The sequence below is a fragment of the Chiloscyllium punctatum genome, chromosome 22, assembly GCF_047496795.1.
Source record: "Chiloscyllium punctatum isolate Juve2018m chromosome 22, sChiPun1.3, whole genome shotgun sequence".
Classification (NCBI taxonomy): domain Eukaryota; kingdom Metazoa; phylum Chordata; class Chondrichthyes; order Orectolobiformes; family Hemiscylliidae; genus Chiloscyllium; species Chiloscyllium punctatum.
In genome coordinates this window covers 40,065,363-40,082,452 of record NC_092760.1, presented here as the reverse complement: position 1 = coordinate 40,082,452, position 17,090 = coordinate 40,065,363, and the positions used below count along the sequence as shown (strand labels likewise).

Here is a 17,090-nt window from a genome sequence, read left to right as displayed (position 1 = left end):
CTTGTGCCAGTGCCGCAAGGACCAGAGCCGTACTACCAACCCCCCACTAGTCTGAGCCATGCATTCATCTCTCTCGTCTGATTTTTCTGTGCCGGGTGCACGTGGCTCAGCTTATAATGCAGATGTTTTGATGTTCTGCATTAAGGGCTGAGCTGCTTAAACTGACCGTGCAGAACCTCCTCCTTTGACCTCCATATGTTGTTGGCTAACTAAATGGACAACAATGATTAGGTCCTCACCCTCCCATTGCAGGTTCTCTTCAACCCTAGCAGATGTTCTGAGTCTCAGCAGAATAGCCAACTAGACACTTACTCTTTGCTGAAAAGAACAATGTCAACCACTCTGGCATTATCCCGTACTGCCACCACATCAGTCTGTCTTCCCCTATTGAACGATTTCCTTTTTCACGGTGCAATGGTTAGTTAACTGACAAATTCTGCAGCTCTCACCTCATCTCGACAAGCTGAAAGAACCTCAAACCTGCTGGACTGTTGTAAATGCTGAGGCTATTGACTTCTGGGTCCCCTTACTGCCTCATTAGCAGTCTCATTTCTGTTCCTGACACTGACCAAAACTGATAATATTTTCTTACCCTTGCCACCAGTTATTATGATATATTGAACCTTGGAAATGTAATAAATACTAGTCACTTGCCAAGTAACTAGATATTTCTCCACTTAAAGAATAAGAGTCAATTGCTGAGGGTCAAAAGATTGATAAGACCAAAGCAGACTTTATTCTGCTCTGGAATTATGGGTCTTGAGGTGGCTAAATAGTCTCGTGCTCAATCTGTGCAGCTTGCTGCAGGTGCTGTTGGAATGCTGAGGTTTGAATACAGAGCTCTGATTGCTGAGGTTTTCACATGCACCTTCCACTGCTTGTGCTTGGCTTCCATCTGGGCTTATAAGAGATGCTCTAAGTGGCAGGCTATGACTGAGAAATGGAATTCCCGCCTCAGGCGACTAACTGTGTGGAGTTTGCACATTCTCCCCGTGTCTGCGTGGGTTTCCTCCGGGTGCTCCGGTTTCCTCCCACAGTCCAAAGATGTGCAGGTCAGGTGAATTGGCCATGCTAAAATTGCCCGTAGTGTTAGGGAAGGGGTAGATGTAGGGGTATGGGTGGGTTGCGCTTCGGCGGGGCGGTGTGGACTTGTTGGGCCGAAGGGCCTGTTTCCACACTGTAAGTAATCTAATCTAATCTAATCTAATCTAATCTAATCTAATTATGCTACTTGAGGATATCTTCTTCCTCTTCCAAAATTACCTTTTGACATTAGTGCATCCATGCATTGAGCATTAGTGACTGTTGGACCAGAGGGATAGCAGTGCAGCTCCCAGTGCTTACATGTGTTTACAGAGTAAGAATTTATTCAAAGCTCTGAAATAACCACTACCTCCTTACCCAACTACAATTCGACATTACTCAGAGTGTGCTGAACCATTTGTTGAGTTTTCATCACATCCTATGATATTCTAAGATGCTACACTAGGTGATGTGTTTAACCTACAAGGTGTTGGTGAAGCTTAACCCTTTCAGAATCGTTCATAGTTTTCCATAGATCTTTTTCAATATGCCTAAATTGCTGATTTGTTTTCCCTGTCTGATTTCAGTGTTTAACAATGGTTCATCTCAAGAGCTGATGAGTCTCACTGGGACTATCCCGGTCAGCTACAGAGGTAAGAACTGAATGACTACAAAACAAGTGTCAAATTGGATGTAAAGAGTAATTTGTTGGATTTTGCATCATATGAGTCCTTCTGGAAGAGGTTGGTAGGATTGGCAGTGCAAAAGGTCTTCTGGGAGTGATAAGTGGATGGGCATATGTGAGTGATGCATGTGTAATGAAAGGGGCAAGCTTTATGTAAGAGATGTTCTTAAGGGAGGGTTTCAGAAAGTCTGGGGAAAAGAAAGCAATCAAAAGACTGAGAGATTGGGTAACTGCAGCATGTCTAACAAATTAAAGTTCCTTTCAAAATATAATTTGCCAACACCAATAAACTCATGGGCTCTAACTACTGAAGGGGAAAGCTGCATGCATCCTAGAGGTCAACAAAGGAGATAAATAAGCTCAGCGTCTCTGTCTTCACTGACCATGGGCTTATTGTCACCATTCTGACCCAGCAGCATGCCACTTCTTGAAATTGGTAAGAAATTTGATTTGATTTTAATTTAATTAGTTTTCACTACAAAATGTGGGAGTATTTGGAATGATTGATTCCCTTTCCCCACAAATTTGTTTAAGTGATTTTATAACTCTGCTTTTGTTTCAATTTTTTTTTTCATTTCTTTGCAGGCAATATGTATAACATTCCTGTGTGCCTCTGGTTATTGGACAGTTATCCTTACAACCCTCCTATCTGCTTTGTAAAACCCACAAGCACCATGATGATTAAAACAGGAAAACATGTTGATGCTAATGGGAAGATCTATCTCCCCTACCTGCATGAGTGGAAACATGTAAGTATTGTGCTGTTTTAAACAAGACACTGGTATGTTCTTCCTTGTTCCATGCAAATACTGGCACCTGTAAAGTTGGGAAGAGATTGCATTTGGCAGTCAGTGCTCATATGCAGATACTGATAGGTCATGTGCTTTGGGATGGAGTGAGTATGTTGGATAGTAGCAAGACCAGGATGGCCTGCTGAATACAGCCAAGGCAATTTTTCCATAGTGAGAAAGCAGGTGCCACCTGACCTGTTTATGACTCACTAAATCATACCTCTATACTGTATCAGCTCTGCTATAGTGCAGCTGTATTTCAATGCATCCAGAGTATATGAAAGCCCTCTAAAATGCTCAGGCTCCGAAGATCAGATTGTCAGTCTCAGATTACGATGGTTTACAAAGCAGAAGTAGCTGGCTCTCACATCTGGAAATAGATGAACCTGGCCTGGTGATATGGCTGAAATCAGAGCTGCATTTCAGCTGAGAACACAGGGTTCTGAGGATCAAGGAGAAGAGATCTCAGAAATTTTGCCTGATTCTCATTTGAGGAACCAATTAGCATTTTTATTGGCAATCTTATGACTTGTTTAAGAGCAAGTGTGGAAGCTATGCCTGTATCAGTTATGAAAATGATGCTTTTTGTTTCAATGTATGGTTCTGATCTCCATGCTACAATATGATACCTTGAATATTGTGGTGTCCAGTCCCAGAATAATGCCAGGTACCTTTTTCTCCCTGTAGTGACTATATATTTAAGCATTTATTCATTGGTTAAAACCCACATAAGACATTGAGCATTATTTTCAACTCCTTTGAACTGCTAATTGAATTTCATTGCTTTTATGGTATGTTCTACACTTGATGAGCAGTTCTTATTTTTAGCATTCCTTTCAACTGTCACAATTGACCTAAATCCAGGGTGCAATTCTCTGTTCCTTTGACTAGAGAGTTGTGAACACAGCTCAATCCATCAGTCAAATTGGCCAACCTTCCTTCCATGACTCCATCTACACTTCTCACTGCCTCTGAATGGCATCCAACATAATTAAAGACCACTCCCACCCCAGTTATAATCTCTTCCAACCTCTTCCACCAGGCAGAAGATGTAAAAACTGAAAGACTCTTACTGACACTTTCAAGAACAGTTTATTTCCCACTGTTATTAGACTTCTGAATGGACCTCTCAAATTTTAAATTTGGTGTTGAGCTCTTCTGTGCAGCTGGAACGTTGTATTCCTTGCTCTGTTCAATTACTCTTTGTTGCATTTTATATGGTATGATCTGCCTGTACTGCATGCGAAGCAAACCCTTTCACTCTAACTAGGTACGTGACAATAATAAATCAAATGATATGGAAATATAGCTCACGCTGTGTACCATTGTTGAAATGTGAAATGTTTAAATGGAAACTTAATGAAACTATTTCAATGCATTTTCTTCCTTCCTCTAGCCACATTCTGACCTGTATGGGCTGATTCAGGTGATGATAGTCATGTTTGGAGAGGAGCCTCCAGTCTTTTCAAGACCAGCTGCAACTCCACAGTATCCACAATACCAAGCCACAGGACCTCCAACCAGTAAGTTGTTTTCTGAGTAAAATGTGATTAAACCAGGGACCTTAACTTTTATTCAGTTGAAGCCATGAGTACTTAAGACTGTCTCTTCATAGCATAAAATGTGTTGCTGGAAAAGCACAGCAGGTCAGGCAGCATCCAAGGAGCAGGAGAATCGACGTTTTGGGCATAAGCCCTTCTTCAGGAATGATCTCCAGCATCTGCAGTCCTCAAAAACCTTGGATGCTGCCTGACCTGCTGCGCTTTTCCAGCAACACATTTTTCAGCTCTGATCTCCAGCATCTGCAGTCTTAACCTTCTCCTATGTCCCTTGATAGCATCATCTTGTTTGTTTAATTCGCTTCCTCTTCCCTCCCCCACCACCCCCCCCCCCAAAAAAAAATCGGTTGTGATTCCACAATTATCTTTCAAAACTCTGTCAAAATCTTGTTGTATTGCCTAGACAGTAAATATTAGACTATTTGACAGCAGGGACTTTCACAGGGATATTTGTAACTAAATCTAATTCATCTTTAGCTGACTTCAATATGCCACTTGCAACATAGTCAGTGGAATCTATGGACAGGAGAAACCTTGATTGATTGTTGTCTCTCTTGCAATAATGACTCAGTGCTACATTAACAAGAACAAGAACCTGTAAAGTGCCTATAAGCTAATAAGATATTCCCCCAAGGCACTTTACAGGAAGCAGGTATTAAGAGAGATGAGTAAAACCTCAAGAGGTGGGCTTGAAAGAATCTCTTAAATTAAAAGAGAAAGAAATTTGGAGAGAAAATATCTGAACTAGGATGCTAGGCAGATGAAATTATGCCACTAATGGCAGCACAATTAAAATGTGGGACTCTCAAGAGGTGAGAATTAAAGCAGTGCAGAGGTCTTGGAGGGATGTGTGACTGGAGGATATTACAAACATCAGAAAGGCACAAGATCAAGGAGGGATCTGAAAACAAGAGTGAAAATTTTAAGTCAAGACAGTGTTTAACCAGAAGTCAGGGTAGGTCGGTGAGCAGAGGGGTAATAACTGTATAGGATTTGCTGCAAGTAAAGAGATAGGCAGCAGAGTTTTGAATGATCTCAAATTTGAGGAGTGTACAATATGGAATCTGGATGGGAATGCATTACAATACAGCTATCCCCTTGTGTGTTCTTAAAAATAGCATGCTAAATGAAAATATTCCAAATGAAAATCAGTTTCCCATAAGAAATGTGAAAAGCAGATGTGTTATGTTTCTGACTTTTAATTCTCTCAACCCTTTCCCTTGAACAGACTGGCCCAAATGCTCTTCTTAACTCCTCCTAACTTTCACCTTTTACCTGTCTGTTGCTTTCTGTATTTAGATCACCAATTCCCATAACTCTGACTCTCCACGCCCCCCCCCCTTCTTGACTCACTATCAGTCACAACTCACTTGTCTTCTGACTGTCTGCTTCACTTTCAGACCCTCCCTACTCATCGAGTATCATACTCACCAATTCTTGCTCTGGGTCTTTACTTGATGTGCGTGAGGGTTCAGGTGAGGGGTGGTGAGTGGAAGCTAGTGAGAAGATCTGAGAGTGGGAGCTCTGTCGAGCAGGATGGTAAGGAAAGGAAATGGTGGTGTGTTTTAGAAAAACCTACACGTTTAGGTGACTAAGTGCAAAGTGAAAATGGTGGGGAGGGGATTGAAACTGTCAGAATACTGAACAGCCTGGACAAAGTGGACATTGGGAAGATGTTTCCATTGGCAGGAGAGACAAGGACCCAAGGGCAAAACCTTAGAGTAAAGGAAAGACCTTTTAGAACAGAGATAAGGAGAAATTTCTTTGCCCGGAGTGTGGTGAATCTGTGGAATTCATTACCACAGAAGGCTGAGTGGCCAGTTCATTGAGTATGTTTAAAACAGAGATGGATAAGTTCTTGATTGCCAAGTGGATCAAAAGTTACGGGGAGAAAATGGGAAAATGGGGTTAAAAAATCTATCAGCCATATTCGAGTCTGTTCTGCCATTCAATGGGCTGAATAGCCTAATTTCTACTCCGATGACTTGTGGTCTTATGTGATTGGAAACTCGTCTTGAGGTAGTCTGTGACAAAGTTGCAAGGGAGAGGGGTGAGATGGTTATGGAATAGAGTTTGTAACTAGATTCAAGGACACATTCAGTCTTCCCAATATTTAATCAGAGCAAATTTCTACTGATCCAGTTTGATAATTTAACAGTGTAGGAATCCAGAGAGGGAGAACACTGCTGAAGACACCAATCTGTATGTGAAAACAGTTTCCAAATAATGTTGCTGAGAGGCAACATGCAAATGAGATTTACAAGGGAGCCAAGAATATTTCTTTGGAGGACACAAACATTAATGGTGCAGAAGTGGGAAGGGAAGCCATTTGCAGTTGATACGTTGGTTAGAATTAAGATCCAACCTTGGTTGAATGGGCATGCCAGGAGCAGCAGCAGGTATACCTAAAAATGGTGTCACCCCAGTGAAGTTACCAAGCAGGACTACTTTGCATAAATGACAGTGATAGAGCTAAGCGAGCCCATCAATGAATGATCAGATCTAAACTCTGCACTCCTACCACACTGAACACGTACTGGGCAGTTAAACAGCCCATTGATAAGGTAGCTCCACAAATATAAAGGGCTTTTGCCCACAACGTCGATTTCGCTGCTCGTTGGATGCTGCCTGAACTGCTGTGCTCTTCCAGCACCACTAATCCAGTATTTGGTTTCCAGCATCTGCAGTTATTGTTTTTACCTTTTAGCTCCACAAATATCCCCAATCTCGATGATGGAAGGGCCCAGTGTATCAGTGCAAGAGATAAGACTGATACATTTATGGCAGTCTTCAACCAGAATTGCCCAGAGGATAATCAGTCTCCTCCAAGGGTCCCCAGCATCACATACCAGTCTTCAGTAAATTCAGTTCATTCCACATGATATCAAGAAGTGGTTAGAGGCATTGGATAATATTTCAAAAGCTATGAGCAGTAGCAGCATTCTGGCAGTAGTACTGAAGGCTTATGCTCTAGATTTGCCACACCTCAGCCAAGCTCTTCCTATATGGTTACAGCACTGGCATCTACTCAACAATGTAGAAAATTGCCCAAATGTGTCCTGTACACTAAATGCAGGGCAAATCCAACCCAGTCAATTACTATCTCATCAGTCTATTCCCAATCATCAGTAAAGTGATGGAAGGTGTCATCCGCGGTGTTATCAAGCAGCACGTGGTCAGCAATAACTTGCTCACTGCCCATTTTGGGTTCCACCAGGGCTACTCTACTCTTGACCTCACCACAGCCTTGCTTCAAGCATGGGCAAAAGACCTGAATTGCAGAGATGAGGTTACAACCCTTGGCAACAAGGCTGCATTCAGCTGAATGTAGCATCAAGGAGTCTTAGCAAATCTCGAATCAATCGGTATTACGGTGCAAATTCTCCATTGTTTGGAGTTATATCTGGCAAATAAGATGATTGTTGTGAGGTTGTTCAAGGTCAGTCATCTCAGCTCCAGAACATCTCTGCAGGAGTTCCTCAGGGTGATGTCTTAGGCACAACCATCTTTGTTTGCTTCACCAATAACCTTTCCATCATAATGTTAGCAGTGGGGATGTTTGTTGATGATTGCACAATGTTCAGTGCCATTTGCAGATACTGAAGCCGTTCATGTTCAAAATCTCAATATCCAAGCTTGGGCTGTCAAGTGGAAGTAACATTTGTGCCACTCAAATGCCAGGCAATGATTATCTCCGGTGAGAGACAATCTAACCACCACCATCTTCTCAAGGGCAACTAGAGAAGGACAATAAATGCTGGCCAACCTTTGTCACCCACGTTTCACAAGTGAATTTAAAATACAATGGAACCAGGTGAGTACAACCCCACCCAGCTGATTAACAGACTTGGGAGGTGTAGGAAATCTATAATTTGGTCAACTGTCTGAAAGGCTTCAGATCAGTCAGGATTACTGAAGGATAGTTTGCTTTTGTCACAATTACACAGATGGCATTCATGGCTTTGATAAGAATGGGTTTAGTGCAGTGTCGGGCAGAAACCTGATTAAAGGGACATAGACATAGCTTTATCTGACTTTATGGATGTAATAAACCTAGCTCTCAGTTTTTATATAGTTCAAATAGACTATCTCTATTTGAATGTCTTAGATTACATGTATTGCCCTTTAAGCGCTTCAGTTCTGTTTTATTACAGAGCTGCCATCTGCTGATGACTAACAATTTGCAATGTATCTTCTTATCAGCTGAATGCATGGAGGCAGATGAGTGAAGTTTTAGTAAGTCTGAATTAGGAGATAGAATTTCCTTGTATATTCAATATCCGTTTGCATTGACTCCTCAAGATTTCTTCCTAACTTTGGATAATCCTTGTGAAATTGCTCATGATTAAACTTTACTTCTACACAATTTTGTGCTATGGTTCCTGTTGGTATGTGTTTGGACTTCTCCCACATTCTGAAAAAAAATTAAAATCTGCTTGTTTAGTGTTATGACCCCAGATGGTGGTAATACTGGACTTCTGGTCCGATACTCAATCCACTTTTTCTGCATCTGTGTTACTGTGTTGCCACTAGCCAGCAGCACATTACCAGGATGAGGTAGAGGCTAAGAGGTGTCATGTCTGGGTTTCTAATGGCACGCAAAGAGAAAGGAAAACCTGTGTCTAAGCTGCAGTCAGTTTCCACCAAGTGTCAGTTAGTTCACTGTTTGATTATCTATAAAGTTTAGATCAATGTAATTCTCACTTACAATATGTTTGTTTGAGAAAGTAATTTTTTACTGCACAATTTTTCATGAACACATTACTATTAATCCCCAAGGCCCTTTTTCCCTGCAACTTTCTGCAGTTTTTCTCAATTTAAACAATGCTGTGTTCAATTGTTCTACCTTCCAAAACACACAACTTCACGTTTTCTCACACTATGCTCCATTTACCAACTTTTTGCACGCTTAACCTAGCGATATCTCTGTAAACTGTTTATATCCCTCTTGCAACCTGCCTTTCCAGCAGTTTTTGTCGTCTGCAAACGTGGCCACACTGCATTCACTTCCTTCCTCTCAGTCATTAATTTATATATTTTAAACAGTTGCAGTCCCAACATGATCCCTGTGGAACCCCACTGGTCACGGGTCACCAACCTGAAAAAGAACCCCTTATCCCCACTTGCTGTTTCCTTCCAATGAGTCAGTTCTCTAGCTATGCAAAACACTACCTCCGACACCGTGGGCTCTTGTATGATGTAACTTTTTGTGAGGTATATTATCGAATGCCTTCTGAAAGCTCAAATATATCTACTGGTTTCTTTCTATCCAATCTAGTTGATACTTCCTCAAAACTAATAAATTAGACACTCTTTCCCTTTCATGAAGCTATGTTTTCTCTACTTGATTAGATTATGGATTTCCAAATATTCTTCTATTGCTTCCTTAATAATTTATTCCAATATTTTTTCAACAATTGACGTTAGGCTAATTGGCCTATAGTTGCTCTTGTTTTGTCTCCCTTCCTTTTTGAATAGAGCTGTCACATTGGCAACTTTCCAGTCCCCTGGTACTTCTCCAGAATCCAAGCATTTTTAGAAAATTACTACCAATGCATCCACTACCTCTGTAGCTACCTCTTTTTGGATCCTAAGATGCAACAGTCAGGGCCAGGCAATGTATCTGCCTTTAGCCCGTTAGTTTACCTAATAATACTTCTCCAGTGTTGGTGATGATACTTAATTCCTTCCTGTACTCTTTAGTATTGATGGGATGTTCGGAGTATCTTTCACCGTAAAAACTGTTGCAAGATATCTGTTTAACACCTCTGCCATTTCCTCCTTTCCCATGACTGTGTCTTATTTACCTTCAAAGGGGCATTTGTTCACTTTGACCTCTCTCTTCCTTTTTATGTATTTAAAGAAGCTCTTACTGTCAGTTTTTTATATTCCTCAGTAGTTAACCTTCAGAGTTTATTTTCACTGCCTTTAATTTTTTTTAGTCCTCCTTTGCTGAATTCTGATCTTTCCCAGTCTTCAGGACTATCGTTGACTTTTGCCTCTTTTATATGCTTATTCTTTGAACTTGATACTCTCCGTAACATCCTTGGTTAGCTATAGTTTCCCTCCCTCGTTGAATCTTTCCTTTTCATTGAGATATGTTTTTCCTGAGAGCCATGAATTGTATCATTAAATGTCTGCCATTGTTTACTTAGTCGTTCCTGCTAAACTGTCTAGCCAGTTCACTTTAGCTAACTGTATCCTCATCTCATTGTAATTCCCTTTATTTAAGTTAAATAGTTTCTCTCTCACACTGAATATTAAATTCTAGTATATTCTGATCACTACTTCCGAAGAAATCTTTTAAACTGAAGTCATTTAAATCAGCTTCATTACCTATTACCAGATCTAAGATAGCCTGCTTCCTGGTTAGCTCTATGGCATATTGTTCTAGGAAACTATCCCAGACGAAGTGTCGTAGCTACCCTTTCAAATTTGATTGACCCTATCACCATCACGATCAAGGTCATTCACAATGTTTCCCTATTCTGTTTACATGCTCATAATTCTTGCTGTCTTCCCGTAATCCTTGATCCCCTTACTAATCAAGAACCTATTCAAGTTCTTAAAGTCTTAAATACACTCAATGACATGGCCTCCATAGCTAGTTGTGGCAATGCATTCACAGGTTCACCACTGTCTGGCTGAAGAAATTCCTTCTCCCCTCAGTTCTGAAGGGTTATCCCTTCACTTTGAGGCCTATTAATGGAAACATCACCTCCACATCCACACTATTCAGGCCCCCTCTGTCTGTATGTTTCAATGAGATCTCCCATCATCCTTCTCAACTCCATTTGAGTATAGACCAGGAGTCCTCAACTGTTCCTCGTATAACAAGCCCTTCATTCTAGGGATCATTCTGTGAACCTCCTGTGGATCCTCTCCAAGGCAAGCACATCTTTCCTTAGATACAGGGCCCAAAACTGCACCCAGTATTCCAAATGCGTTCTGACAAGAGTCCTAAACAACCTCGATAGTACGTCTCTGCTCTTGTACTCCATCCATCTTGAAATGGATGCTAAAGTTGTATTTGCCTTCCTAACTGCCAACTGAACTTGCATCCTAACATTTAAGAGTCCAGACCTAGGACTCCTAGTCCCTTTGTACTTCCGATTTCCAAAACCTTTTCCTCTTGAGAAAATAGTTTTTCCTCTTTTCTTCCGACCAAAGTGCATAACTTTACACTTTCCCATGTTCTAATCCTTTTGCGACCCTCCAAAGAGTAGCCCACCCAGACCCATTTCCCTCTGACTAATGCACCTTACCCTATGGGCAATTTAGAATGGCCAATTCACCTGACCTGCACATCTTTGGACTGTGGGAGGGAACCGGAGCACCCGGAGAAAATCCACGCAGACACGGGGAGGATGTGCAAACTCCACACAGACAGTCGCCCAAGGCTGGGATTGAACCTGGAACCCTGGTGCTGTGAGGCAGCAGTGCTAACCACTGAGCCACCGTGCCGCCCATTGAAACTTCTGTTTTTGTTTCTGATTTACAGCATCTGCAGTTCTTTTGATTTTTATTTTGTAATCTGCAAATTTAGCAACAACGCCCTCAGTTCCTTCGTCCATATCATGAATGTATAATATGAATAGTTGTGGTCCCAACATGGGTGACCTCGAACTCCACTAGTTACTGCACTGCCTTCCTGAAAAAGACCCTTTCATCCCTACTCTGCTTTTTGCCCGTCAGCTAATCCCAAAGTACTTTGTCCCAGTAACATGAGCTCTTATCTTATTTAGCAGCCTCCTGTGCAGCACTTGTCAAAGGCCTTATGGAAATCCAAATAGATCATGTCGACTGGTTCTCCTTTGTTTAATTTGCTTGTTACCTCCTCAAAGAATTGTAACAGACTTGTCAGGTATGACCACCCATTTACAAAGCCGTGCTGTCTCAGTAATTTTACCATGCACTTCCAAATACTCTGCAATCTAATCCTTAATAATGGACTCTAAAATAATTCCTGATGGAGAGCATATGCTCAAAACATCGATTCTCCCGCTCCTCAGATGCTGCCTGTTTGCTGTGCTTTTCCAGCATCACACTTTGAGTCTAAAATCTTATCCACGATTTAGGTGTCATGTCATGTCTTCTGCCTGCCTTCCTTCTTCAACAAGGGCATTAAATTAGCCATTTTCCAGTCCTCTGGCACCCTCCTTGAATTAAGTGATTCCTGAAAGATCATTGCCAATGCCTCTACAATCTTCTCAGCTAGCTCCTTCAGAACTCTGGGTGTAGTCCATCTGGTCCATGTGATTTATCCATCTTCACACCTCTCAGCTGCTCCAGCACCTTTTCCTCAAAGATGGCCATTACACTTACCTCTGTCCCCTGATGACAGTCTTGAACTTCTGGTATGCTACTGGTATCATCTTTCCCTTGCTGTTTCTTTTTTACCTCTCTCCAATTGGACTACATTATCTCAGCCTCAAATGTCTTCATTTTATCTCCTACTGTCAGTATTACTCCACCAATTTTGCCATTTCTCCTGTCTTTCAGAAAAGGTCAAATGTCCAAGTGTTGAGTTCCCAATTTTGTCCCCCTTGTGACTGTGTTTCCATAATGGCTATAAGATCATATCCATTAAATTTGAATTGTGCCATTAGTTCATCTATTTTCCAAATATTTTGTGCATTAAGATACAAATCCTTAAAGTTTGTTTCATGATCAAATTTCCCCACAATTTTAGATTCCTTGCTCCAGTGTGAAACATTCAAACATTCTGTCCCTTTCTATCAATCTCTGTCTCAAAGACTGCGCTTCTGTAGCCCTCTGTGGTGGAGAATTGCTAAAGTCCATAATCCTCTGAAAACCTTCTCCCCATCTTGGATCTGAGTGGCATTCCACTTCGGTTTAAATAGTGCCCCCCCTCCCAGTTGTAGTCAGAGTGTGGCACGAGAAAAGCGCAGCTGGTCAGGCAGTATCCAAGGAGCAGGAGAGTCGACGTTTCGGGCATAAGCCCTTCATCAGAAATGTTCTTGAACCCCTAGCTCTAGTCTACCAAGCCAGATGAAGCATCTTATCTCCATCTACCCTATCTATCCCTTTTAAGAATTTTGAGTTGAATGAGATTGCTGTTCATTTCTTGAAGCTCTGCAGATTACAGACCCAGTTTGCGCAACCTTTCTTCATTGTATGATCTACCATCCCAGAGCAAGTCTGGTGAACCTTTGTTGCAATGCCTATTATGGCAAGAATATCTTTGCTTAGATGAGACCAGAACTGCATACAGTATTCTCGGTGCAAAAGGTACGGTTATCAAATTTGCTAATGATACAGGAATTGGTCAGAAAGTAAGTTGTGAAGAAGACATAGAGGCTACAAAGGGATATAAGTTGAGTGAGCAAAAATCTGGCATGTGGAGTATAATGTGGGGAAATGTGAAATTGTTCAATTTGGCAGGAAGAATAAAAATCAAGCATGTTATAAAAATGATGAGAGTTTACAAAGCTCCGAGTTGCACAGGAATCTGGGTGACCTAGTAAAGAGTTTATATGAAGGTAAAGCAAGTAGTTAGGAAAGCTAATAGATGTTTTATCAGTTATTGAGAAGGAAATTGAACATGCAAGTAGAGAGGTTATGCATTTGTTATACAGAACACTGGTGAGACCACATCTAGAGAACTGTGTACTGTATTGCTCTCCATATTTATGGAAATATGTAAATAGTTTCAAAGCATTCTCTTTGAAAGCCAGTGAAAGTGGAATCTTCAAATATTTTCAAGTTGGTAGATTGTTGCTAAGCAAGGGATGAAAAGGTTACTCGGGTAGGTAGGTAAGTGAAGTAATCAGATCAGCCATGGTCACCTTGAAAGCTGAAGCAGGCTGAAGAGAATGAGTAGCCTATTCCTAACCTGTATGTTCATTCATAACATTTGGTCTGAGTGCTGGCTCCATTTTCGAGACTTCAGGATGTTTTCTTTGAGGACACTTCTGAATACAAGGATTGTATGTTGGTCTTATTATTTCAGAGAGCAGGCCCACATGATTTGAAACTGTGGCAGATGTATTTTTTTCTTTATGTTGACTGAGGACTTGTTTAATGTTGCCTTTGAGGTGAGATGAGGTGAAAAGACAGGAATAAAATTTCTTTAACCTTTTTTTGATTTTGATTTGCGTAATGTACTCGCTTCGTGGCAAGATCTACTTTGGTTAAAATCTGATGGGATTGTTTCTGTGAAAGTGACTGTCTCGACTGCCTACTTCAGTGAAAGTTGAGATTGTGACTTCCGTCATGTTGTCAAGATTACACACATCTTGGTTGTTTTGGCCAAAGTTATGCCTGCTTTCCAACCTGTCGAGGCAATATTTGTTTGATGCTGCTGTTTTACTGTAGTTCTTGGTTTACCATTTCTGTTTATACAACACGCATGCCACAAATTATATGGTTGCTAAATGTTGAAGGTCCTCGTTGACTGAGTTTGGGGTTTGCATGTTTGATCCCCCAAATCTGGGTGCATTCTTCAGTTAATGGCAGCATGGGTCTTATGAACCTGCATTTGATGTCCCTAAGCCTGGGTAATATTCAAATGAGGCAACTCCTGCACTCTGATTCTGCTGTCAGCTTCTTTGTTTGATGTCCCCATTGTGCTCTGCAGCTCTATATTTCCCATCTGGTTTTGTAATGAGCTTTAGGGAAGGAAATCTGCCTGTTACATAAACTGTAGACTCTTGCTGTCAATTCTTAACTGCACATTGAAATGGCCTCAGATCAAAGTACACTTTGGATTGGATAACACATTGGCCATATTAGCAATACCCTCAATTTTTCTGTTTGCTGCTTCCTGTAATATGATCTGGCTCATGTCCAAAATAGGCACCTTTTATATGTTTTGTTTTTAAAAGAGCAATTTATTGAAAGAATGAGATTCACTTCATAACAGGACAGGAATAACAAGATAACTCAAGGCTGGGCAAAGGTGGCTTATTTCTTTACAGCATGTTTATAATTATGTTTGAAAATTGCATAATTCAGAGTAATAGATAATGAATTATCAGTAAAGACGCATTCAGTTAATTGTGTAGGCTATTGATAACAATTCCTTGATTATTTAGTCATTTTACTGACCTTTCTCCTCAATATTTATCGTGAGTTTACAGCTAGACTACAATTCTATAACTAGGCTGCGGCGTTTGGGATTGAAATTTCGGAAGGGTAATTGTATGTTGATCGTTATTACAAGGGGACTGGACTGTAGACTAAGGGAGTCTTGCTATAATTATTTGGACTTTTTCTTGGAACCTTTGAGTTCTATGCACAGTTTTTGGCCTTCACATTAAAAGAAGGATATACTTGCTTTGGAGGTGGAAAGTAGAAATTTCACTACATTTGTTCTTCGAATGACAGCAATGTCTGTTATGATACCAGCTGATGTTATTGGACTTCAGATTGAAATCTGACTTTTTTTTTGTTTTACCTCATGATCTCTTACTGAAATGTAAGTACACAATGTTGCAGATTTGAATTTAACATAAAAGCAAGTTTATTACACAAATTAAAATGCGATAAAATATAATAAACCAAACTAATTGTTTTCCCTGGTGTGTTGAAGGCAGAGGGATGACCTTAGTTTTTATAATCATGAAGGGTATGTGTAGGGTGAATAGCCAGGTCTTTTTGTCACAGGTGAGCCCAAAACTAGAGGGCCTATGTTTAAGGTGTAAGGGGAAAAATACTAAAGGGACCTGAGGGGCAACTTTTTTGCAGAGAGGATGGTGGGCGTGTATGTAATAAGTTGCCAGAGGAAGTAGTGGAGGCTGGTACAATTTCAACATTTAAAAAACATCTGGATAGGTACATGAATAGGAAAGGTTTAGAGGGATATGGGTCAAATGCAGGTGTATGGGGCTAGATCAATTTCTGATCTCTGGTTGGCTTGGACGAGTTGGAAGGAAGGGTCTGCTTTCGTATGGCACAACTGACTCCTGCATTCCTGAAAAATTAAAGCCCATAAACTTTTTTCAAGCTATGGGTATCTTCCCTTAAACAGTGGAAAAGAATCAATCCCTAACATTCTAAACTAGAGCCTAATGCGCAACTGTTTCCCTGATGTGTTCATAAAATTCTCCCATTGTAAACAAAAACCCATTGCACTCTGGGAGCTCTTTCTCACTCCATTTTAAAGTAAATCACCATGGGTACAGAAATACAAGTTAACCATTAAATTCCTTCAGACAGACAGAAAACTTGTATGTCACCAGTTCAAATTCAAAAGTCTGACCAATAAAATAATTGATTTTAAAAAAAAGTTAATCTCACATCTTGCATCATGTGCCCTGTGATGAGCAGCTGAGTAATTTGGGTCTATCCTGTCTGATCAGAAGAATGTGAAGAGGTCTAATTGAAACTTAAGTGCTGAAGGGTTTGACTTACTGTGCGCTGAGGGGGCAAGTCTGGAATCAAGGCACAGAGGTTGAGTATTTAGGACTGAATTGAGAAGTTTCTTCAAAAAATGTTTGGAAATATTTGGCTTATGGATGTATGTTCAAGGCAACAACAGAAATGCTTTGATGCAGGTGGATAAGTGAAATTGAGGCAGCAAGTTACCCATGATTGTATTTAAATGGCAGAATAGTCTCAAGGGGTCATTTGGTCTACTTCTGTTCCTTACGATCTTGCGCACAATTCTGACTTGAACCCTTCATTTTCTCTGGCTCAAAATCCTGGAACGCCTTACCTGAAAGTGCTGTGGTGGTAGCTACAGCAAGTAGACTGTAGCAGTTCAAGAAGACAGTTCATTATCAGTTTTTTTCAAGAGAAATTAGGGCTAGGTAATAAATCTGTCCTTGCCATGTAACTGGCATTTAACCTGATAAATTAGTTATATTAAAACAAATTCGAACAAGTGTATTGAACAAATGCTGCTCCTCACAAATATTTAATCCATACTAGTTACTCTTTGCATGATTTAGTTTCATAAGTGTCCCTTCCTTGGATATCTTTTCGGTTCTGGATCTGGCACAGCTAGGTGAAGATGAAATGTTTTGTTTTATTATATTTGTCCATTTGTATCAACGTGCAGTTCTCTGA

At 40.7% G+C, this 17,090-nt stretch overlaps 1 protein-coding gene across 2 annotated transcripts in view; it reads left to right on the top strand.

Moving 5' to 3' along the window:
- tsg101a (tumor susceptibility 101a) overlaps positions 1-17,090 on the top strand; it is a 50,887-nt gene that overhangs the window by 10,399 nt on the left and 23,398 nt on the right. For both annotated transcript variants that reach the window (XM_072592090.1, XM_072592091.1), the window contains exons 3-5: positions 1,611-1,676; positions 2,294-2,457; positions 3,896-4,022. In XM_072592090.1, coding sequence (XP_072448191.1) covers positions 1,611-1,676; positions 2,294-2,457; positions 3,896-4,022 — 357 coding nt within the window. The remainder of the gene's footprint in view (positions 1-1,610; positions 1,677-2,293; positions 2,458-3,895; positions 4,023-17,090) is intronic.